This window comes from Anopheles cruzii, chromosome 3, assembly GCF_943734635.1.
Source record: "Anopheles cruzii chromosome 3, idAnoCruzAS_RS32_06, whole genome shotgun sequence".
Taxonomy (NCBI): domain Eukaryota; kingdom Metazoa; phylum Arthropoda; class Insecta; order Diptera; family Culicidae; genus Anopheles; species Anopheles cruzii.
Genome location: NC_069145.1, coordinates 7,153,201 through 7,176,531, shown reverse-complemented (window position 1 = coordinate 7,176,531; position 23,331 = coordinate 7,153,201). Strand labels below are relative to the sequence as shown.

The 23,331-nt window shown below is 48.8% G+C and overlaps 4 protein-coding genes across 4 annotated transcripts; 2 read left to right on the top strand and 2 right to left on the bottom strand.

The window, feature by feature from the left end:
• Positions 1–2,384: 2,384 nt before the first annotated feature.
• Positions 2,385–5,890, bottom strand: LOC128275553 (nucleosome assembly protein 1-like 1). Its single transcript, XM_053014098.1, has 2 exons — positions 5,695–5,890; positions 2,385–4,746 (listed from the first exon to the last, which is right to left on the bottom strand). The coding sequence occupies exon 2, from the start codon at positions 4,688–4,690 to the stop codon at positions 3,470–3,472; it is 1,221 nt and encodes a 406-aa protein (XP_052870058.1). The 5' UTR covers positions 4,691–4,746; positions 5,695–5,890; the 3' UTR covers positions 2,385–3,469.
• Positions 5,891–6,181: 291 nt separating this feature from the next.
• On the top strand, positions 6,182–8,080 carry LOC128269745 (uncharacterized). The gene has a single exon (XM_053007147.1). It carries the CDS (start codon positions 6,182–6,184, stop codon positions 8,078–8,080), a length of 1,899 nt encoding a protein of 632 aa, XP_052863107.1.
• A 628-nt stretch (positions 8,081–8,708) lies between these two features.
• Positions 8,709–13,544, bottom strand: LOC128273655 (DNA polymerase alpha catalytic subunit). Its single transcript, XM_053011675.1, has 4 exons — positions 13,529–13,544; positions 13,260–13,463; positions 9,095–13,183; positions 8,709–9,025 (listed from the first exon to the last, which is right to left on the bottom strand). Exons 1-4 carry the CDS (start codon positions 13,542–13,544, stop codon positions 8,709–8,711), a joined length of 4,626 nt encoding a protein of 1,541 aa, XP_052867635.1.
• A 464-nt stretch (positions 13,545–14,008) lies between these two features.
• Positions 14,009–20,601, top strand: LOC128269744 (heterogeneous nuclear ribonucleoprotein 27C). Its single transcript, XM_053007146.1, has 2 exons — positions 14,009–14,053; positions 15,028–20,601. The coding sequence occupies exons 1-2, from the start codon at positions 14,009–14,011 to the stop codon at positions 16,204–16,206; spliced, it is 1,224 nt and encodes a 407-aa protein (XP_052863106.1). The 3' UTR covers positions 16,207–20,601.
• Positions 20,602–23,331: the final 2,730 nt, after the last annotated feature.

Below are 23,331 nucleotides of genomic sequence, written 5' to 3'. Positions count from 1 at the left end.
ATGACGAATGACTAATGTGGGGTTGGCCTTGTTCGTGTTGCCTGCTGGCTTACCGTACGGACAACAATTATTGATTTCATTTTCGCCGAAACATGCACAAATGCATCATCTCGCCGTCGTCGTCGTCCGTGGTACTGCTGGTGGTCCTTGGGACTCCCCATATCTCTCTACGACTCTCAAGGGTCTCCATTTGGAACACCTTCTCGTCATAGGTCGTGTTTTGCGGGCAACGGTACCGGCACGAGACGAAAGTGTCCCGCACAGGTCCCGCACAACGGACGGAGTAAAAGAGCCCCGGGAGATAGGGTCGATTGGTGGGTGCTTCTAATAAGTGCCAGATGAGATTATAAGCAAACTTCCGTATCGTTTGCGTACAGCCGGTATACCGCTGTGCCTTCCATCCGGGAACGTCAAGAACTGCACTTCAATTAGGGAACACGCTCTCGAGGTGCAGTCGTGGTTTCGGTTCGGTATCGGAAACGAGCATTGATATAACTCCCATTCGACACTTCTGAAAGCCACAGGATGAAGCTGGAATCGACGATGGGGCTTCGGGAACTACAGAGGACGATCGTAAAAATAGGTCATAATGTCGGACAGTTTTGTACGCTGTACGCCGAGAGTGTTGTGGCGCAAATGGTTCGCAGAAGGATTTGCATCGGGGCTTAGGGTATTGATTTAATAATTGTGTCCCTAATTACTTGATACTCTCCGGAACCTGTTTAATTGATAATGGAGTTTAAGTGAAATCAATGGTCCGGCGGAACGGGTGAAGCTATATTATAGCTTACGAATACTATTTCAAATTAGTTCGAACGCCGTTCATCAATTACTGCGACTGGAGGAACCATTAGCAAAAGCAGTCAAAGATGCAGCGAAAATGTTGTTCCCAATTTTTCTTTCCTTTTCATATTAAAATGATCAACTGTTACGCGACTGGTTAACACTGACACCAATAGCTAGTTTATGGTTTATTTTATTTTTACGTGTCTCCGTGACTCCTGCTAGGCAGGCAACACTGAACTCAGATGCCATTATACAGCCGACAACGGGCAGATGAATGTTTGCACAATCGCGACCTGTCGTGACGCAGAAAGCCGGCCCAAAACCGGTGGAAACTGTGGCAAAAACAATTGAACAAACGTAAAGCAGGAAGAGTTCCTCCCTTCCGGGTGGTTGCCTCAGCAGAATTAATAACTTTCACGCCCTTCAGGAACAAGACACGATGTCTCGGGATCGGCCCGTGGATGACTTTCTTGGAAGAAATTAAATTACATTCCATCGGGCGGTGGACAAGTCGAGCGTGCTCTGCTTGAGCGCTAAAACCGACTCCGCGAACTTCGGGTTCGTACTCCCCGGGCAACGCAAGGAATTTTCCCAATAAGCCCGACAGTCTCGTCAATGCGGCAGTTGTGGTTTTGTGTCCTCGGTGACTTTGGTACTGGCAGAACAGCAACCGGTGGTGGCAGCGGCGGCGGCTCAGGCGTAATCCGTTAGTATTGCAACACTCTGCATGGATTTTGTTAATTCGATTCCAAACTTTGACAGCGGCGGAAGCGATTGCCAGCGGCCTCAACGGCACGAACCGTCGTGCCGCTTCCACCTTTGCCGATCGTTGCGTCGTTCGTTGTGGAAACTAGCGATCTGCACGCTACACGCTAACAAGCTATACCCACATTCACACACGAGCATAAGGATTAGAGAAATTGTCAACACTACCCATTTAGTATGCAATAAAAGCTTCCGCGAACGTCGAAATTCCAGCGAAGTAATTGAATGTCAACGCGAGATTTTCATGGCCCAACACCAGTCGTATGTGTGGAAAGCCCTCTTCCGACGATCGATAATATGTATTAACTGCAATCCAAAGAGTTTCGCGTATGTTTCGAAACACGATGGTGTGCCGCAACGGTCGGGGAGTGTGCATTCCGAGGAAGTGTTTTGTGGCATGGGTAATTGGAGAATATGTATGCTTCCTGCGAAAACGTTGTGAACGTGTGGAATATCTGATCAGAAGCATCCCTGGAATACAGAGCAGGTTTTTCCCTCCATGAGAACCAAACTATTGACTAACTATTTTGTAGATTGTTATGGCATTTACCCTAGTGAAGCGAAATTTGAAGCGGAAAACTTATCTGAAAACATTATTGCTAGTTTACCACGATACAGACTAACTTTGTTACTGTTAAATTCAAACAAAACTAAGCACAATAAATTGCTTTATCATTCAAAAGTGAATCCACGAATACCACATGGAGAATTATAACTGGATTAATTAAATTTTAAATATGGAACGGACAATAAGCTCAGCGATGCTTTTACTGCAATCCTAACGCTGCGCCATCTGTCGTAAACTATATGTATTATTGCGTCCTTCGAAAAACAATCCGAATTCAAACGAACCGTTATTTCGCCTACTTATGTATCGTGCGTTTGCTTCTTTACGAATGGCAAGGATGTTCAACGTGGTAATGTTTAACTTTCGAATCGTGGCATAAATAAAACACATTGCACCGTACAAAGCTTTCGATCAAACTTTTGGTTCATTTTCCGACTCTCTCCTTGTACCCTTTCAACACTAAGCCATTTTATAACATTACGCGATATGATAGAAAGCTGTCTAATTCCTGTATTACAAACTTCGTTGTGATGTTCTTCGCTTTCGTATCTCAACACAGGTTCCCTATTCAAATGGGTTTGATGCAATGAGCAATGCCAGATACAATCTTCATTCAACAGACTCCGCGATTTACATCCCACGCCCGAGTAAAGAAATCACTACAAAGCGGATGTTTCCAATGACATAAATACATGTTCCTTTTTTTATTAGTGTATAATGTTAGTCGTTTCCAGCTCTTGAAGACGGAAATACCGTGAACTTGTTGTGTGTGCCTCTTATACCGAAGAGCATCGTTTCGAGCACAAAGCAAAATAGAAACGGAGACAAATGAATAATGTGGAAACTGGCTGCTGATGTGTTTCCGGTCGCCAAAGAGTAGTAGAGGCTACGGAGCTGAGTGTGTGCGGTTGCTATTGGATACGGGGGGCTTTTACGAGAAACCGCGAACCGGGATCCTTAAAAACGGAATTCGAAAGACTCTTCTAATAGGCTGCGAGCGAGATGCGCGGGATGCCCCTCTGCAAAGTCCTACTACTTCTACTTCGACCAGCGATCGCTTTTCCTACTGAGTTCTTGGCCATGCTATCCGCGTGCACCCTGCTCCTATCTATATCGTTTCTCGCGCCACTCCTTTTCGCAAATGTAATGTTTATATATGCTTTGCGTTAAAAAAGGTTATGAGTTTCGCATTCCGCGAACCGGATAGGGAGGAATTTATGCTGTAACCCGTCATTTCTCTCTCGCTCCGTTCCGGTTCGGGAGTTACTGTCCACTAAACTAACCGGACACAGTGCGCGCCTCTTCCTTCCCTTCATAACCCTACTCCTGATGCTCCTTCCTCCCTTGGTTTTACTGCTGCTGGCACTCGGCCGGATTTTGAGCATCTTTCTTCTTGCCACCGCCACCACCGCCGCCGCGCCGTTTCGTCTGTTTGGGCCGATTGGCCGGTGCCACGGCGTTGTTGCTCTCGGCCGCTCCACCGTCGTTGCCATCATCTCCTTCTTCCTCCTCCTCTTCCTCGCCCTCCTCGTCACCCTCCTCGTCCAGCTCCTCTTCCTCTTCCTCCTCGTCATCGTCCTCATCGTCGTCGTCCAACACCTCGCCGGTGTAGTACAGGACGGCCTTCGGAATGATGCGGGCCCGCAGGAAGTGGCCAACCTCAAAGTCGCGCCCGATCAGGAACTGCGTCTCCGGGTCGACCTTGTCGTCCTCCTGGACGCGCGGTGGCGAGAAGAAGTTGAAGAACGACTCCGTGGGCTGCGTTTTCGTGATGGTGCGGATGGCTCCGCGCTGCTTGTGCTTCTGTTGCTTCTTGATCGTCTTCACCGTCACGTTTTTGCCCGGGTACCAGTTGATCGGGCAACCGGTGCACTTGTGAATTTCCGGTCCCTCGAAGCTGAACGGTTCCTCCGTGTCGACGTTGCAGCGCAGGAAGTACTTCTTCGTCAGCACCGTGTCCTTGAAGTACTGGTTCGGGTGGAAGTGGAATTCGATGATGTACGCCATCGGGTCGTTCTCGTACACGATGTTCAGATTACGCAGATGCTCCAGGATCGGTTCGTCGTGCGGATGGATCAGTTCGGCCATGGCCTCCGTGTTCTTGAACACCATCAGCCAAAAGTTCGGGATGCCCTGCCCGTTCTCCGGCAGATCCTTGTGATAGTTGAGCGCCATCTTGCGCAGCTTCTCGTTGATCTCTTCGTCCTCCAACTCCTCCTCGTCCTCGGCGCCATCCTCTTCCTTCCGAGGCGGATCGACCCACACGGCCTCCTGCTCGGTCGGTGCGGCGCTTCCAGCAACGATCTCCTTCCGCCGATCGACGATCGGCTGGTAGAGTTGCTGGTACTTGCACTCTACCTGGTAGACCTCTTCGAAGAACTTTGCCTCCAGCTTTGTATACTCCATCTGCAGGTGCTTCAGGGCGTTTACACGCTTCTGCGCCTCCTCCGGCAGCGCGCTAATGAATTGTTTCATCATGTAGCGCCGGGAGGTCGCATCGAGGTACCCAGGCGAGTCAACAAAATCGGGCACCTCACACTCCGATTCGCTAGTTTTAGCTCCGGTCGTCATGTTGTCTCTTCGTTCCTAAAACGGCTTCACCGATGCTTTTGTGAGTGTTTGGCAATCTACAATGGGATCGAAACGAGAAGAGGTGCTTTACCAAAAGGGTGCAACAACGAGCGCAAAGCAATATCAATCGCCAAATACGGATACGGATCGCTTCCGGTGTTCCTCGTCGAACCCACCAACTACTACCGGCGGACGTACAGATAGCAAATAGCAAACCAAGCAGACCACGCGCTCACTAAACGCTATGGACCGGCGGCACACACCATCGCTTGCTGCGAAAAAGAACGTGTTCAACATTCTCATTTATGACGCATTACATTTTTCGTCTGCCAGCCACCAGCAACAGAGCAGCAGCAGCAGCAGGCGCGTTGCCGCGCGTTACACACCATCATCATCATCAGCATGCATGCGAGTGTTCGGATGGCTCGCTCTCGCTTGCGTCGAGCATATATAGCGCCGCCTTTCTCTATCTCCTTCTTCTCAACGAACGGTCACTACGCCTCGCCATTGTATGGAGAATCGCGAATTGGAGTCGCACAAAAGGGCAGTGTAGAAGAACGACAAAGGAAAGAAAAAAACGGAACGCTCATCCTCCGCCCGAAAATGAGGTTAGGAAATGCGCTCTCTGTCTGATCGAACGTGTTCGATACTCTCCCGCTGCATGGAGGGAAGAAAAGCTGGACACTATTCGCTGCATTTCGCGGAAAGCATTTTTTGTGAAACATGCAAAAGGACCTTCAATCGAGTAGCCTGCTACTGCAACGGAATCCTTCACGTTCGCTCACATCAATCTTTTACGCTGTAGAACAGCATGTCAGCGCAAAGCAAAATGTCTCTGGTGCGAAGCACATGGAACGGTGGCGATGGCACTTCGCCGCATTCTGGGTCCCCAGGAGGAACCGGAATTGGCCGGTCATGCCGACACTCACACACGCGAAAACATAAGCACACGCGGAGCGCTTAGGGAAGAAGGTTTAACTTAAGGAAAGAAAAATGTAACACACCTCTGAACGATTGCTGCTGCAGCTACTGTGACTCAACTGCTCTGGAAGCTGGAACACGGCGGACGAACACCTTCTCACAAGCGAACTAAAAAACGGGACAGGGGGACTCGAAGCAGCACTTCCTTCGGTTGGACCGATGCAGAATTGAACCGGACTGTCGAAACACGCCGCCAGCACACAAAACGTACCACACACTGACGGAACGTCGCTCCGAAGAACTGTGCCAGCGCGAATTGCAAAAGACCCGTACGGTTCGCAGACACAAACACATCGAACGCCGCGAGCGGCTGAGCACACGAACACAGTCAACCGCACGGCACCGAATCTCGACACGCGCTTCACCGGCTCGGCTGCTGTCAAAAGGATTGGCGCATGCCCGAACAGTGCTGCCAGCGGGCTGTCAATCACTCGCGTGTGTTTTGAACGAAACGTCAATTGGGAGTGTAAACAACTGGCGCCGGTCCTTTCCGCAATGTTTCGGGCGGGAATGCTACGATTCTGCCAGATTGTGCCTCGTTTCGTTCTCAGCAGGAATTTACCGAAATATACACTCTACCGGACGCTGCACGTTTCCGCGAGGGTGTCGGTTAAGAAGTTTCTTGATTCCGAAAATGACTACGCCAGCGCGTTTCTACAGCGGGCCGTGCTGCACCAGCGAGGCGAGCGCCAGTGTGAAATATGCGACGAGTCAGCGGTGGATATGGCCGGCTTCGTGCAGAACTCGATGCTCGATAATCCCGGTCCGGAACATTTCTTAAAATTGCTCGGCTGCTTCGTGACACTCGTCAATCGGGACTATGCTCCGGTGGACGACGAGAGATTTGCTGACTTCGTCAAAGCATTCGTCAACGGTGTACCGGACTTTACCGATGACCAGCTAGCGCAAGCCGTGGAGCTACTCAGCAGGCTAGAGGACATAAAATCTATCTACGACACTAATTACCTCAATCTTTGGACATCACTGGACAGCCAGTGCTTTGCGCGAATCGCGGAATGGGACACGGACAAGTTGCTTCAATTCGCCGACCTATGGTACCCGTTGCGGCTGACCAAGCAGGGCAAGTATGTAAATAAGGCACTGTGGAAAATAAGCAACCGTTTACGTAAGTTGCCCCCAGAAACGCTGGTCAAAACGGTGTTCTACATCAACCTTACCCGCGTTCCGATGGAGAACATGATGGACATCGAAATAAACTTTGGGCAAAACTTTGACGCGTTCAGCATCGACGACGTGGCGGTACTGTGTATGGGATTTTTCAAAACCGAAACCCCGATCCGCGGGCCGGAGCTGTTGGAAAAGATCTACGATCTAACGATACGAAACGTGGCCCGGGTCGAGGACATACCGTTGACGGCGATTTTGAAACTGCTCCGCTATTCGTCTCGCATTCCCAATGTAGCTTCCATGGAAGCGCTGCTAACGGCGCTGGTGCCCCAAATTCCCCGTCTATCCACGTTGGCCTGCTTGCACGTGGCACTGCTCGGAACTGACATTCACGTGTGCCATAATGCTAGCTTGCAAATGGTAGTAGATAAATTTAACGACAACTTACCGAGCCTACGCTTAAAAGACATGGAACGTATAGCGTTCGTGTTGGCTCACAATAATACGGCCTTCGCCACAAAGGAAGATACCTTGCTGTGCCGCGGGATACTGGAGCAGTTGCCGGACCGTATCGCAGAAGTCGTCACCTATCCCCGTTGCTACATCGCCCTGTTGCACTTCTTAACGCTACGAAACGTCTACAACATGGACTACATTTCCGCTGCCTTCGAAAAGCAATTCCTGAGACTCGCCTACAATAAAAACATTCCGGGCGCCGGTCGGGAAGCCGTCTCGCTGGATGCATTTGTGGCCATCAGTTTGCGCGCCCAGTACGGTGGGAATCGCTTTCCGGCGGGTGCGTTCAAGATCGTGTGCAAACTAACGCAAGACTACCTGCCGAATCCCAAGTATCGGTTGACAAAGTCCGACCGAATGTTGCTAGACATTCAGCGCACGTTTTGCGAGCTCCGGCCACACTGTCGCATCATGCACCTTCTGCCTCACTTTCAACGACCGGACATTCTTTTCTGTTGGGACTCCCAGGCGAGACGGGTGCTGGATTTGGGTGACATCGAAATCAGCCACGAAATCATGACACGGGAGATGGTGCTGAAGGATCGCCATGGGGACAGTAACATCCGTCTGGTAGCGATCGTCGTCGGATCGTGGAACTGTTACGTGCGCGATGTGAAGCGAAGAACCGGAGGCTACGCAATGAAGCTCAAGCAGCTTCGAACGCTGGGCTACGAAGTAATCGAAATACCGTGGTACGAATGGCCAGTTTACTCCCGTGATGATATGCTGAAGTATCTCAAGGCTAAATTATCTAGTTTCTATTAGTGACCAATAAATCGGATTGACGGTTCAACCGTTTGAAAGATCTCACTTTTAACCTGTTTTCGAAACGCCAAAGAACAAATACTAATTCAGGAATATTAAATAATTTCTTATCCGTAAGAATCGGTTTTTAGAAGAAATATTCTTCAATGTTTTTCATAAAAATCGTTGGTAACTCGAAAACTACACAAGTTGACGATGCAAAGGCTCCTGTGTTCCGTAGAAATTCGAAGAACGCAAAAAACGAGCCTCAAAAGGAGTCATTCATTGTTTGTTAATTTTACAAAGCATTTTGTTTCACAAACATGACAATTTTAAACATTAATGGCACAACAATTATATATTGCTGCTTGTAAAGGTGTGCTGGTTGGTAATTTTCGAAATGCGTTCTTAAACAGGAAAGTTGGACGCGCCATTTCTTTTAACCACAGCTCGATTCAACTACCTCCAATTTGTCAGGTCGTCGGCGTCGGTCGGCCTAACTTACAGTGCATCTCGCCAAAAACTAACTAATTAAACGGAGAGATTCATTTTTCGTATGGCTCAAGATCGAGGACAATGGCTTCAACCGTTTTTATTGCCAAAACACCTTACAATTAATTCTCTTTGTCGTAAAAACTTCTCATAGTAGTCAATTGAGGTAAAGTTTCCATTGGATAAACTTTTCATTCATTAGCGATACCTTGCGGTCTGTGTTTTCGCTCTTAACCAACGCCGACATGTCTACCGCTTCCATCCGTTTGACCAGATTGGCGGTAAACTCGCGCACCGGATACAGCAGACGAGCTGACGGTGGCCCTTGGTTTCGCACCGGTGCCGGCACTGCGTAGTCCATGTAGAAGGCGGCCAGATTGACGACACCATACTTCGAGCGCTGCTGAAACCGTTCGACGGTTTCTTTGAGTGCCGTGTACATGTTCCGTACATCCGGGGCCAGCCCTTTTGTCACTGAAAAGTAAGAAAAAAAAACATTGAAATACATCAAATACCTCATTCAGCCGGTGGCTGGGGACGCACTTTTCGGGCTGTACTGGTCCAGATCGAACATGTAGTGATAGTAGGACAACTGCTTGTACAGATCCGTCTCGGAGTACTGGAGCACCAGCAGACCGCGCTGGCAGTGCAAACAGTAGGGATTGTTCTTGCTGGCCACGTGCGCGAACTGGCGCGTGTTGCGGTTGCAGATCGGATTGTCGCACACCATCCAGCGCGCGTAGAACCGCTTGATGTCGCTCCGGATGGCCAGTGTCAGTTCATTCACGATTGCGGGAAGATACTGTAGCGGAAGCACCGTGCATCCTCCGTCCTCGTTGGCGCACCGCTCAAACACCGACCGGTGGCGACCGGCGACCGATGACGGCCGGAATGCACTTGCCACCGTATTCTTGGTGCGACACGCGACGCACGTGAACTCGAATCGATGGCACAACCGATACCGTTCGGTGGCCGTTTTGATGAGACTTTCTCCATGCTCTCCACCGTGCATACCATCGCCGTCTTGCCCCCCACTCGCTCTCATCAGCGTTCGATACTTGGCCGGATCGAGCCCTAGGCAAATCGCCAGTCGGCACGCGTCCGTGCCCTCGAGCGGTTCACAGATACGGAACACGACCGGGTGGATCTGTTGCGCCAGATAGTACTCCACATCGACCTGCAGCTTTTCTGCGTTGGCCGGATCACGCACCTCGTCGATGTGGTACGCACGCTTCATAGCCGCGGCCGACGTACCATCCTGGCAGATGATGTAGTTGACCATGTCGCCCCGTTTGTAGTTGCGATTACGCTGCCGGTTCATGCGCTTTGCCACCTGGACGTGCGGTAACTGGCCCCCATCGGCATACTCGCTCAGGGGGCGCGTAAGCTGCTTGGTGATCTCGAGGAGCTGCAACGACAACGTGCCGGCCTGCAGATCGTCCTTCAGCTTCTCGAGCTGCACGTGAATGTTACCGATCCGATCGTCCATCGGCGCATCGGACAGTATCTGGCCGAGGATCATCTTGCCCGCCATCACGGCGATCCGTGACCAGTCGCGACGCACAATGTCCAACCCCTTCAGTTCCTGGCTGCACACGTAGTCTCCCCCCGTGTCGCCCGGTTTCTTGCTTATCGTCACAGCGGCGTACTTTTTCTTCTTCAACAGCAGCAGATATTTGTAGATCCCGTCCACGTCGAGCTCCAGGCAACGGTACGTCTTGTTGACGTGCTGCTTGATGCCGGCCCCGATCCGGAACACCTGCTCGTAGTCGGTGATGTTCGTGTTGATCATGATACTATCCGTGTCGCCGTAGATCACCTGATAGTTCATTCGCTCGACGATCGACTTCGTGTTGAGCAGAATCTCGCGGCCCTTCTGCGTGATCAGCGAGGCCAGATGCTGGGCGTAGAAACGGGACCGCGTGTACCCGAGGCACCCGTACAGCGAGTTTGCCGTCAGCTTGAGGGCCATCTGGCGGATGTGGTACTGCATGGCCTGCTCCGGTGACAGATCGGGCGCCTTCATCAGCTGCTTCACAGCCCGGCGGCTTTCGACCAGTTTGCGGATCTGACGCGGCAAAATGCCGATCTCCGTCGTCGCCAGGATGGTCGGCTCGGCGAGTTCTTCGTCCCCACCGCCTTCTCCACTGACCGCCGGCGGAAGGACGGTGGTGAAGCAGATGTTGTACTCCTGGATGATGCTCGGGTACAGCGAGTTAAAGTCCATCAGCAGCACGAACTTGTCATAGAAACCCTTGATCGGATCCAGCACCAACCCGCCGGCGTATGCGGCTTTGCTTTTGGGCTTCCTTTTCTCCTCAGTGGCCGCGCCACCATCCTTCCGGGAACCCGCCGTTTGTGGCGGTGCCTTATCGGGCAGAATGTAGTCGCGCTCGTGAAATGCGTGGAGCAGCAGGAACTCGTTCCGTTCTGCGCGGCCACCGTGAAGCGTGCGGTTCATCAGGTTGCCCGCAATCTGCGTGATCTGCAGGGCAAGTGGAAGCGCATTCAGTTCACACATCAACCGGAGCGTGTAGAAATTGTCCTGCATCGTAAGGCCAACGAGCTGGACCAGGCTGTCCGCTTGCTCGTACATCGTCGGAATCTCATCGAGCAGCACGTCCTTTCGCTCTCCCTCGCCCACCTTCAGCACCTCTGTGCAGAGTGTGTTTAGATCGTAGGCCCGCGAGCGGATCAGCTCTTCGGCCGACGTTTTTACGTCGCAAATCATACGCCCCACAAAGAAATCGTCCACTCGCTTGCTGGCTGGGCTCTTGACCTTCAGCCGACCCACCCGGTTCCAGAGGGCCATCTTGGTCGTCATCAGCCGCTGGCAGATCAGATCCAGCTGGAAGTCGTACGAATCGAACGTGACGACCAGATCGGGATCGAGTACCTGGAACGTGGACAGGAACCAGCTGAGCAGCGAGCGTTCGCTTTCGCACTTGGTCACCTTCGCCTTGCAGTCGGCCGCATCGAACCCAAGCGGCCAGATTGTGCTAGACGGCCGTGTCACACCGCAGTACTGTCGGTTGAACGGTGGATTCGGCGGTGGTTTGTTGAGCGAAAACCGATCGTTCACCAGCATCGTGATCATGGCGATTTCGTTGGTGTTGTTGCGCAGAGTGCTGCGAACGTTGATCGAGCACAGTACGAGCGGCGGCGGAGTGGTCGTTCCAGTTCCGTCAGTGGCCAGCGTAACACTGGCCACATCCGGAACGCCTACCTCCAACTTGCACCAGCTCGATTTCGTTTCGCGTTGCGTAACGTTGCGCAGTTCCATCCAGCACGGCCCTTTCACCTTGCGCTCGAGCAGAAACTGTTCCACAACGTTTGTGTTGGTGCCGAAGATGTGCGCGATCGTACGATAGCGCCGATCGAGCGATGGCGCCGGTAGCTTGGCACTGTACCGGACCTCCAGATACTCGCTCTGTACCGGCACCTGGAGTCCTTTGGTGGCACTCGTGGTGTAGGCAAAGTTCTTCGTTACGACGCGCGTCCGGTACTTGGTGATGTTTAGCTTGTTGCTGATGTCGTTGCAAAACTCGTTGTATACCTCGAGCATGCTGACCGGTTTGTCCGTTTCGGTGTCACGTTCGCGAGCCAACAGGTACATGCACCGTTCGACGTTCTGAACGTGCACGCAGATCGAACGGAACTCTCGCGGTTTGCCCGGTGTCTGGGTGCGCCCGAAAAGATACAACTCTCCTTGACACTTGTTCGGATCGTTCCACGCGTCCCAGAACCAAAACTTTAGCACCTCCGCCGACGAGCCTCCGTTAACATCAGCGCTGTCCGCTGTGCAGTCTGGATCGACGATCGCACCCATCATGTCGTCCTCTTCAATACCGGTAAAAATGTTGTCCCATCCGTTGAGCAGGTTGGCCGAAACCGCTGGCTCCTGCACCGGCTCCTCTTCCTTTGGCTTGTGGCCGCTCGTGCTCGACTTTATTTCTTCGAAATCATCCTCATCCAGGAAGTGACTTTCGTCAATCGCTGCGACCTCATCGACGGTCACTGCCGGCGGTTCGGTCTGTGTGATCGGTTCCTCTTTCATGATCGGCTCTAGCGATGTGTCTTTCTTCTGAGTCGACTGAGCGACCGTACTCTTTCTGGCCACCGTTTTCCCTTCCGTCTCTGCGATCACTTTCTGTAGTATCTCCTCGTCACGGTCCACCTCGAGGTGGGTCGGTTTCTTCTCAGGTTTTTTCAAATGTTTACTCAAATTTTCCATATATCGCTTCATTTCTTCCTCCGCGCTCAGTGTATTGCGGGGGACCACCGGTTTCGATTGCAGGGGACGAATCGGCTTCGACTGCGTGCGCACCTCGTTGGTCGGCTTCGAGCCGGCCGCCTCGTTTGTGTCGACTCCAGCCTCCGAGTTGATTTCCCCCAAAATCTCCTGCAGCGCCGCGTCATCTTCAACCGTCGCCTTCGGTGCTTGCTCCCGATTGAAGAAGTTTTTCAACGATTTTCTCCCGGTGGCCGGTGCATCGCCATCACCGTGACCGCCATCGCGCGCCCGCTTTGAGCCCTTGCGCCCTTTCTTTTGTTTGCTGCCACTGGGTGCAGGTGCATCGAGTTCATCATCGTCGAAGATTTCGCGACCATCCTCCACGTACCCGAAACCATCTGCAGAAAGGGAGGAACCAAGGGAGAGATTAGGTAAATCAAGCTGGAATGGAATCGAAGGTGCAATCATCTTTACCATCGTCTTCCACCCAATCTTCGTTCATGCGCTTGTTGACCAGCTTGGCGTACTCCTTCTCGTCCACTTCATCGTACACGTTCTCGATTTCGTTCACTTCATACTTGTGCTTGCTGCCAGACTCTTTCATTTTCTTAAGCCTCTCCAAAGCCGCAAATCGACCCGTCTTGTCGATACGACGTCGTTTCGATCGCTGTTCGGATCCTGAAGCAAACCAAAACGCATTCATAATACCTATCTCACTACCCTGCCGGATGTTCGATACTCACCTGGTGAGTCACACATTTTGCACTGCTTGTAAAAACGCTGCTTGGGTAGTAAAGTTTAAATCCGGCCACCAAGTTTAAAAAATGTAAGACATTTATATAAAGAAAAGCAAACACACCTCTTCCAAAAGCGCGCACCGATGACGGAAACGGGACGATGTTTGTGTTTGTTTTGGCGCGAATAAATCCGAAGCAACTGGTGCTCGAATCGATTCGAGCACTGCTGCGGGCGTTCTCTGGCGGCACTGTGTGGAAACGTTTTCGCCTCAGCAGCACTTCACAAGCGAAGAATTTCAAAATTATTAATTGGTTTTCCATCGTTCATTGTTACGATAAAATTATAGGCATTACTCTGCCACCTTCGAAATGTGTTTCATTTGATGAATGATGATGAGATGAATTTGTTCTTCGAATATAGCAAAGTTTTCTGAGTTGCAAGAAGAGGCGGAGAAAATCGCCGTGAAAGCAAGCAGAACATTAAAAATGAGTTCTATAGTTGCCTTTAAAACTGTAACATCCTCCTCGCAGGTAAAAAAAACAAATTTTGTACCTCTTTTCTCTGAAATTTGATATTCCCCTCGGTGGTTTCGCCGCATGACGCCGCAAAAACTTCGCAGCTCGGGCGAACAGATTCGCCCGAACCGCAACTCGCGACAACCCCAGTTGGCGAGCAGCGGAGCAGGAACGAGATGGCATGCTGTGCTTCCATCGCACAGGCGGATGCGCTTTTAGACAAGCGGAGTGGTGACGCAGGCTGAAAAGTGCTCGGCGATTGGCTGTTTTTGGAGCGTTGTGCGTGAGTGTGACAGAGAGGGGCACTGTTTTCGCCCCGGGACGAACGAGTTCGGGCGAAAACCGCGAGGCAGAGCGATTTTCTCCGCCTCTCCAACCATCGCTGCGCTGGTCCTAACCTCGAAAGGCGAAAAGGGAAAAGCGATGCTCAGCACCATTTAATGTTATTTAGATTTCTAAGAAGTTTAACCTTTTTTAGTTTTCTAATTAGTATTTAAGGCATCTTATTAAGATTAAACCCGGAACGCTAAGCATAATTTTAATCCTTAAACCGTAAAGAAGCCGCTAGAAGTACTAGAAAGTAAGTACCTGGGACGGAAAGTGGCCAATCGAGTGGCCAGATTCGCGAGTATCCGTGGTTCTGGTGGCGTGTGTGTGCCGTGTGGCGGATCCGAATCTCGCGCGTGGAGAACGCATATTTTGTGCAGTGCCGTGGCCGATTCCAGCGGCCCACAAGCACTGATGTTGAATTGAATCGCGCCAAACGACTTGGTTTTTAAGTAAATTTTCAGTTCTGAACAAGTTTTTTTTCGTTCCAATGGGCATATCCCAACGTTTGGCTTTCTCTTGTCACCTTCCGGATTCAGCCGCCATCCGGGTAGGCTAAACTCGAGTTTCGGGTATCCGGAAAATTAGTTTCAAGGGCTCGCAGGCCGGATCCGTCGACACGCGCTTCAGCGGGACGAAACCATACGTTACGTTGCGGGAAGGAGTTCGTAGGAGGACTGTCGTGGGAGACGACGCACGAGAACCTGCAGCGCTACTTTAGCCGCTACGGCGAGGTGATCGACTGCGTGGTGATGAAGAACAACGAGACGGGCCGGTCGCGCGGGTTCGGCTTCGTGACGTTCGCCGATCCGGAGAACGTGGACCGGGCGCTCGAGAACGGGCCGCACACGCTCGACGGGCGCACGATCGATCCGAAGCCGTGCAATCCGCGCTCGCAGCACAAACCGAAGCGCACCGGTGGCTACCCGAAGGTGTTCCTGGGCGGGCTGCCGCCGAACATCACCGAGACGGATCTGCGTACCTTCTTCTGTCGCTACGGCAACGTCATGGAGGTGGTGATCATGTACGATCAGGAGAAGAAAAAGTCGCGCGGGTTCGGGTTTCTGTCGTTCGAGAACGAGGTCGCGGTCGAGCGCGCGACCAGTGACCATTTCGTGCACATCAGCGGCAAGCAGGTGGAGGTGAAGAAGGCGGAACCGCGCGATGGTAACCAGAACAGTAACAATAGCATGAACACGGACTCGTACCAGTGGGGCTCACCGCAGGCGCCGCCGATGGGCAACGGTCAGATGGGCGGTCCCCCGATTAACATGCAGTCGAACATGATGCAGGGCTACCAGAGCTGGGGCGCTTCGCAGCCGCAGCAGGGCTACGGTGGATATGGAGCCGGTGCGGCCGGAGCTGCCAATGCGTACCAGAGCTGGGGAGCTCCTCCGCCGCCGCAACAGTGGGGCAACTACAACGCGACCCCGCAGCAGACCCAAGGCTACGGCGGGTACGACATGTACAACAACTCGGGCGCCTCCGGGGCCGGCGGCTACGGATCGGGCAACTGGAACTCGTGGAACATGCCACCGAACACGGCTGGTTCGGCGGCCGGTTCGACGGCGGACATGTACTCGCGCCCGCAGTCGGGTCCGACGGCCGGTCCGGGCGCTTCGGCTGGTCCCACCAGCGGTGGTCCATCGAAACCGGGCTCGGAGTACGGCGGTGGTTCGGCGGCCTACGGTGGTGGAGCGGCAGCAGCGGCGGCTGCGGCTGCGGCGGCCACTGGCTACAATTACTATCAAAACGATCAGAACACGTACAACAATCGGCCCCGCTCGGTGTACGGTGCCGGTAGCGATGCGACCTCGCAACCACCGTACCAGGCCTTCTAGGTGACGAGTGGCGGTGGCGGCGGCGGCGGCGGTGCATTGGCGAACATCATGGCCAGTGCTGCACTAACACCACCAGCAGCAGCATCCGCAGCACAGCCGCCGCAGTCGATCGTTTCCGGCGCCATGGCGAATTTCGTTGCCTGAGTTTGAGTAGCCAAATCGGTAGCGGATCGACAGGTGACGGATTTTGGCCACGTGTGCGCGGAAAGAGTAAGTTCGATAGAGGATAATATCAGCGACAGAGGAAGGAGATACGCACTGTTTGCGAACAGAGATAGAGAGCGTTGGTAATGGGATTGCCCAGCGCAAAAATGTATTTTATTCATTCATTTTTCTTTAACAAATACAAAAAACCACACACAGACATGAGATGAAATGATGGCGCACTAAAGAATTGCTGTGCAGAATCGGGATTTAGTAGCTTACCCGACGAAAACGTGAGGGAAAGTGTGTGACGGTTTGGAGAGATCAACTCTATAACATATATAAACTATATAATAATTAATAATATACCGGAGTATAGACATGGAAGAGGAGCGATACGGCATAACGACAGCATGCACACAAGATAGCGAACGAGGGCATATGCCAGCGGTGCGAACACCTGTAAGCTAAACAACAAACCAATCTACAGTAAGAAAAGAGACAACAACGCGATGGCGCCCGGTCGGAACGAACCTTCTTTTCCGCGTCAAACAGAACACTCGTACAAGAGAATGTGGACAGAGTGCGGAAAATTAACGAAACACAACCAACAATTTGTTTGAAGCCAAAAGATGAGCAGGATGACGATGGGGACCGCAGTTTTCCGAAGTTATCTTTCGATTTGAAACGTAGAAGCCACACTGACGCACCGACGCATGCAGTTTACTATTGGTTTGCTTTACGCTCCCTGTTTTCGTTTTACGAGTTTTAATGGAGGTTGTTGTGAAATATTAGATTTGATTTTCATTATGTTTTTCTGTTCGTGCAGAAACTGGCCCTCTGGTTTAAACGACGTAACAAAAGGATCAAAGAAGGCTTTCAAACCGGAACGGAATCGGTACAAAAATGAGCGGCGAATGAGGTTACAAAGCGGACTTTGACATTGGAAAATGGAGCCCTCTTTGGGGTTCCTCGATAGTAGTAGGCCTTCACTTTGTTGTTCCAATGATCGTAAACATCATGATGCGAGGATAGAGAAAAAGATTAAGACACACATGGGTTTACTGTTTACTATCGGAAAAGCTTCTTCCATCGAATTACTTTTTGTGCTTACGGATATATATTATGTATAATGTAACAAATTTTGTACTCTGTAGCGCCCTACCCACGCCTTGTTCAGGTCTCATGATGCCCGCGGCCAATCGCAAGCTTCCAGTAACGGTTAAACGCTAAACTACTGTTTGTTTTTATTTTTCACTAGATTTACTCTCCCTTTACGGTTTCGAAAGTTTTCTGTTTTAAGGTTTTACGCAAAACATATTTTACTACACGAGATACACTTGAGTAAGTAGCGCGTGCGCATGTTGTTGGTGCAGAGAGTTTCTGTAGCTCGGGGGTAGCACACCTAATGTAAAAACCACCAAATCCCGCCTCCCGGATTAGAAGTTTAGCGTGTTTTTTTGGTATATGACAATTTCAATCAGGTTAATAATGGTAATTAGAACGGTAGTTTAATGTTGTTAAACTCTGCTCTACCCGCGAGGTTAGTTTCGTTCATCTCCTTTTTTCGTTTTAACTAAGAAATTTTGCAATTTATACTATTACTACATTAACGAGAACTTTTATCGTTTGAAGTGATAAGAAAGAGACAGAGAGAGAGAGAGAAAGAAATATTGAAGTGTAACGTTACAAAACGGAGCAGATTTAGTGCGTAGTTCTAGAGCAACAGGGCAGCGACAGTCTGGAAGGAACGATTCATTTTAAACGGTAAAATTTCAAGTTATATCGCAATGCGTCTAGAAACAGGTTCTTCTGTTTTCATTCTGTGTCTATGGTATGCTGCCATACCAGATAACAAACCACATACTTTCATGCCACGTTCTGTACATTTTTAGCTTCCTTTTTAATATATATATTGCTATCACTCAATATATACCGTAGAATATGATATTTTTTTTTATCTTCTACGAAATTTTCTTCACCACATCGTGAACTGCCCAACTTCCGCTTGCGTAATGGATTCGTTCTTCACGAGATTTGATCAGTTTTAATCACTAATAAGCGCCACAACAAACAAATTACAACTAGCGAAGGAAGGATTAATTGTATTACAACACATGATAATTCACTATCAAACCCGCCTTAATCAAACTCGATAAGTGGTAAATGATAAGAGAGAGAAGAGAGGAAACTGATATTTTGTATCTTTAGGAACAACCGGGGAAAAACGAGTGCAAACGCCAAGGATTTTCGTTTTATTTCTACGAGCTCTGTTAAGCTGAGCTCGGTACCTCTAACATTAACTTCTACCAAACACGTCTAGGAATCAACGCAGTCCTTCACTTACACAGACACACATACACACACACATGTTGTAGAGAAAGCTGTTTTAAGGAATTACTTTTGTAAGGTTGTTGTTTAATGTGTGTGTTTTAAAGAGTTTGTGAAATCACTCCCGACAGAATGCGGGAGCGCAAAATTAGGATTTGTTGGAAACGTTAGCTGTATGGAGTTGCTCATTTATTAAAAGATACACATATTAGAGAACAAAACGGTAGTGCTAACCTAGCTAGAGTATGTACGAGTGAGGATGGAACAGACAATTAGGCAGAGAGATCGCACGCGCGAGAGAGAATAGAAAGATTGAATCGATATGTAATACTTAAAAGAATCAAGCCAAGTAATTGAAAGGAGGCAGCGGAAGCTAAGGAAGTAATACCGCGATGTAAAGCTAGCCAAAACAATCAGCGCCCGTTGAGTTGGTGAAACCTTAAGCAGAAAAAGAACCGTTCGTTTTTTTTAAACAACTTGTAAAGAATGTGAAACACACAATAGTTAAGACACAGGCCAATCCAACAGGGCGTGAATTTTCGCCTTGTTTTCCGGTATCGAATACCCCCCACAAACACACACACACATGCCACGGGAGAATATTGCCTATCCCCTAATCTTACGATGGGCTCGACCGGAAAAAGGAAATAGTTAGAAATCAATCATTGTTCCCCACCTTGTTGTTGTTGTTGTTCCTACTGGCGCACGGCACATGCTCGTTTCCTTCTTGTAAAACAATGCATAAGACAGATCCGTTTCTCTACACATTTATGTTCCTCTCTATTCGCGCCCGTGATCATGTGCGTTCCGGTCTGGTTGATTCATTGATCATCTGGTTGCGTTCCGGTTTACTTTTTGTTTGTATACTAACTTGCCTAATGTTTAACGGTGTTGTGTGAAGCGAACTTTAAGAGAAAAGGCCCAGCAATGGCGTTCCCACTAGAGAGACAGACAGAGACAGCAGGGCGAGAGAAAATGGTGTTTGTGTGTGTGTGTGTGCTACCCGAGATCCGCCAGAGGAGACAGAGAGTTATGTTACGTTTATTTGGCTATAATTTGTATTTGCTACCTTTTTTTCTCCTCTTCCGTACGATAATGCGATGATGTGTAGTGGACAAAAATGAAACATGATGCCCGTCCTTTCGTCCATACCGTAAATTAGAGTTGTGTTTTTAGTGGTTTACCTGGTAACCAAACCTTTTCGTTTCTTCTCTTGGCCTAGAGGGGTGCGTGTGCGTGTGCTCTGCGTTTCGGGGCTCTCAAAAACAGTTTGGCAGGGAAAGCAGATTTTTAAGTTCAGCATGGTACGGTAGAAACAAATTGTACAGTAGTAATCTGAAGAAAGAGGGTACTATTTCAACGCCGAGTTCACCGTGGAACTCCTGAAACAGAAAGGACTGAAGATAAATTTAACTACTCCTTCCAACTGTGAAGGGAACTCCCGCCTGAGTTTACCATCGTCGTTAAGTTTCGAAGTTAAGCTTACCGTAAGAGGATCATTTCTAAGATCGATGTGATTATAAATAGTTTGTTTTTCGTTAGCCTTTTCTTTTCTTTTAAATTAAAATCAAAGATCGAGTACTCGTACACGAAGCAAAAATTGAAAACAAAACTTTACACTATAATAGAGCAGAGTAGTGTGTACTACCACCCTACGGGCGCGGAGGTATTGAAGGCTAATTTTTAAAGTATATAAATAGAAAGCTAAATAATAAAATCGGATAAATAGAAACCAAGTTGTTAGCACGGTAGTAGCAGGAGCAAACGTAAAATGTTTAACTTAACAAAAAAATAAACAAAAACGGAAACAAACAAACACACAGAGCCCAAGTTTGGCCTCTTTAAACAGTGCATATAAGAAATAGATTTAGTTTGTGCGAAGCAACGAACGGAAAGTAAGATTAAAAGCTTAAGGGTAAATCTTCAGATTGTAAGAGAGAAAAGAAAAGAAACGTTGAAAGAGCAAAACGATGGTACGCGGACTGTGAGAGTCCTCGACAACAAAGGTGACCCACGCACACGCATGTCTCGCACGCATCACAGAACCGCGACATGATATATGGACGGAAACAACAACGAGATCGAGCCTCACGATCAGCTTTAACACCTCTCTATTGTAGAGTAATCGATATCAGACAGGTTGGGCGCTACAAAGTAAAGTCTTAAGAAATTGGTCCGAAACTCGGCAACCTTGAGGGGTTCTATCGTCCCCACAAATGTTCGTAGTCACGAGACATGAGATAGCAGCGTGAAGTACTTCGTGCTGAACGTTCGCTGCAAACAAATCAATTATGGAAGAGTACGAATTCGAATCGAGTTATATTTTATCGTTCTTTCCAAAAGCTGGTATCGTTTTTTGTAGTACGTTTCGCTGCTTTAATGTATTGTTTCTTCGCCACTGTTTTCATTTACCTTTCTCTCCCTGGACAAGGGCGTGTTGTGGCGTAATTGAGGTTTTTGTTTTTCATAAACAATTTAGCTCGTTTTTTTTTTCATTTTATTATTTTTATCCTCCTTTTTGTATTAAACTTACAGAATTTAATAAATCAATACATTTAATAATCAACGTGTATTTTGTTTTGCTTTTTTTTTATCTATTTATCGGTTTTCTTGCTTCTTGTGTGTTGCTCATAATTTTTTTTATTTAGGTACAGCAGTTGCTGGATTTTGAGGGAATGTTGGAAGGGTCCCGTATCTTCGCGCATTGTGTTGAGCGCTTCCGATTCAGTTCCATTGCTGGTTCCGGTCCAGCAACTCCTCTTCGAGTATGGTACGGATGATGATAGTACGAGGTGTACATTTTGTGTTAAATCATGCACATGGCAGAGTGGTGGATGACAAAATGGTCACTCAAAAGCCAAACGAGCAGCCTACATCAACTTGTGTAGCCACTGGGCAGCAGCAGTGTGCGAGAGGTGTGGTAAAACTTTAAACAGTGTTAAGGCCAAGCGACTGGATATTTACTGTTTAAGCAAATAGTCCGAGTAAAAAATTAAAATAATAGAACAAATGGTAAAAATGTAAGATGAAATTGAAAAGACTGGTTAATATCAATTTTGAATTTAAGGAGCCGTAATTAGTAAGCAGAGTGTAAGGAAAGGGACAAACAAAAGGGAAAAATCTAAAGCTAACGATCAATAAACTAAATAAGACAAAGTGCAGATTAATATTAACTTTCAAAACTCAAAAATTCAAACCGAACGGTTAGAGCGGGCAACAAGGATATTAGTGGTAAATAAAATTCTATACACAAATTCTAGTAAGAGGTAATAACAACAAGGCAGCGGTGAACTTTTTATGGAATAATATGTAACTCGCATAAGTTGTTTAAAGTGGGGTACGAATTCGAATCCCATCACCAATACACAGGATAATACACACACTAGCGCCAATCGTCTCCACAGAGACCACACAGACCAGAACCACGGTCTGCCGCATTGGGGCATTTTCCAATCTTCACGCTCACCAAGTCCGGTCTCCCTTCAAAACAGATGTAATAAGAATTACAATAAAGTAGGGCAACAGACATGATATGAAATTTAGCAAAAGTCGAAATATCCGTTAAGGTGTCCCTTTAAGATGTTACCTACTTCCGAAATGGCACTACGACTGCGGCGCTCGATGCTTGTTGAGAATTTGTTTGATAAGGCGCACCTCTATCTTTTAACACATACCCGTTTAAGGCGAAAGAAAGGAGTTTGATAAATTTGCAAACCTCGTTTTTATGGTGTTCGCGTGACCACACTGAAGCATACCGGAGTTATACGGTAGGAATTGCGTGCGCAATCGCCAACCAAAGGAGGAACCCGAGGAACATTTAAGTAAAAAAGTAAACTGAGGCAAGGCTGTGGATTAGTTTTTGACAAAGTCAGTCCTACGAGGTAAGGTATTTTGTTTCTCTGTTGAGCTCCGTCTGTTTTTCATTTTGATGTCGGTCGTTTACAACACACCCGCTCCCCGGGGGGGGTTTCTCTAGTTAGAACGTAGGAACGGTCGTAGAGCATAAGCAAAGGAACGTGTACGTTAATTTAAAAGAAAAAGTAATTAAAGAGAGCAACCGTTAAGAAATGTAATTACAACTAGAAACGAAACGCAAAACACGCGCAGACGCAGACACACGTACACAAGTTATAGTGTTTTAAGCAGAGCATATATTTTTGAAGGATACAAATAACACATTTTGTCAATAGCTTCTAATTCACAGGCCTTTCGGTAGTGGTTGGGTGCCTCTAATAGTGCGGCGTGGTTCCCTTGCTTGCCTAGGGTTAGTTCATGTTGCGCTCGTGGAGATTGTGATCCACGGGAGCTGTCTGCTGTTTAGTATTTTTAAGAGAAAGAGAGACGGTCTCAGCATAAATGATTTCCAACAATCCCCTGACACAGATTAGCTTTAAGCTACATTTTAAAGCGACACCCTGCGGAGTGTTAATCCGAGATCTTGCCGATCGTGCGATGCGTTTGTTGAAGAAAACACTGTCAGTGGCTGCATGTTGCATAAGTTATGTCTTTTGTACACTATTGTAAAACCCGGCTAGGGCAGGGAAGGGCCTGATGTTAGGCACCAATCATCGGAAGGACCTTCTACGGACCGAAATGGTGCGAACCTGATTTGGTGATGATCGACCTGTACTATACCGAAGAGGAGAGAGC

Coding starts and splice junctions, on each gene's coding strand:
- LOC128275553 (XM_053014098.1), bottom strand. CDS start 4,690: ATGACGACCGGAGCTAAAACTAGCGAATCGGAGTGTGAGGTGCCCGAT.
- LOC128269745 (XM_053007147.1), top strand. CDS start 6,182: ATGCTACGATTCTGCCAGATTGTGCCTCGTTTCGTTCTCAGCAGGAAT.
- LOC128273655 (XM_053011675.1), bottom strand. Junction 13,184..13,259: donor AGATTGGGTGGAAGACGATG/GTAAAGATGATT, acceptor CCCTTTCTGCAG/ATGGTTTCGGGTACGTGGAG. Junction 9,026..9,094: donor GGACCAGTACAGCCCGAAAA/GTGCGTCCCCAG, acceptor CTTACTTTTCAG/TGACAAAAGGGCTGGCCCCG.
- LOC128269744 (XM_053007146.1), top strand. CDS start 14,009: ATGAGTTCTATAGTTGCCTTTAAAACTGTAACATCCTCCTCGCAG. Junction 14,054..15,027: donor CTGTAACATCCTCCTCGCAG/GTAAAAAAAACA, acceptor CGTTGCGGGAAG/GAGTTCGTAGGAGGACTGTC.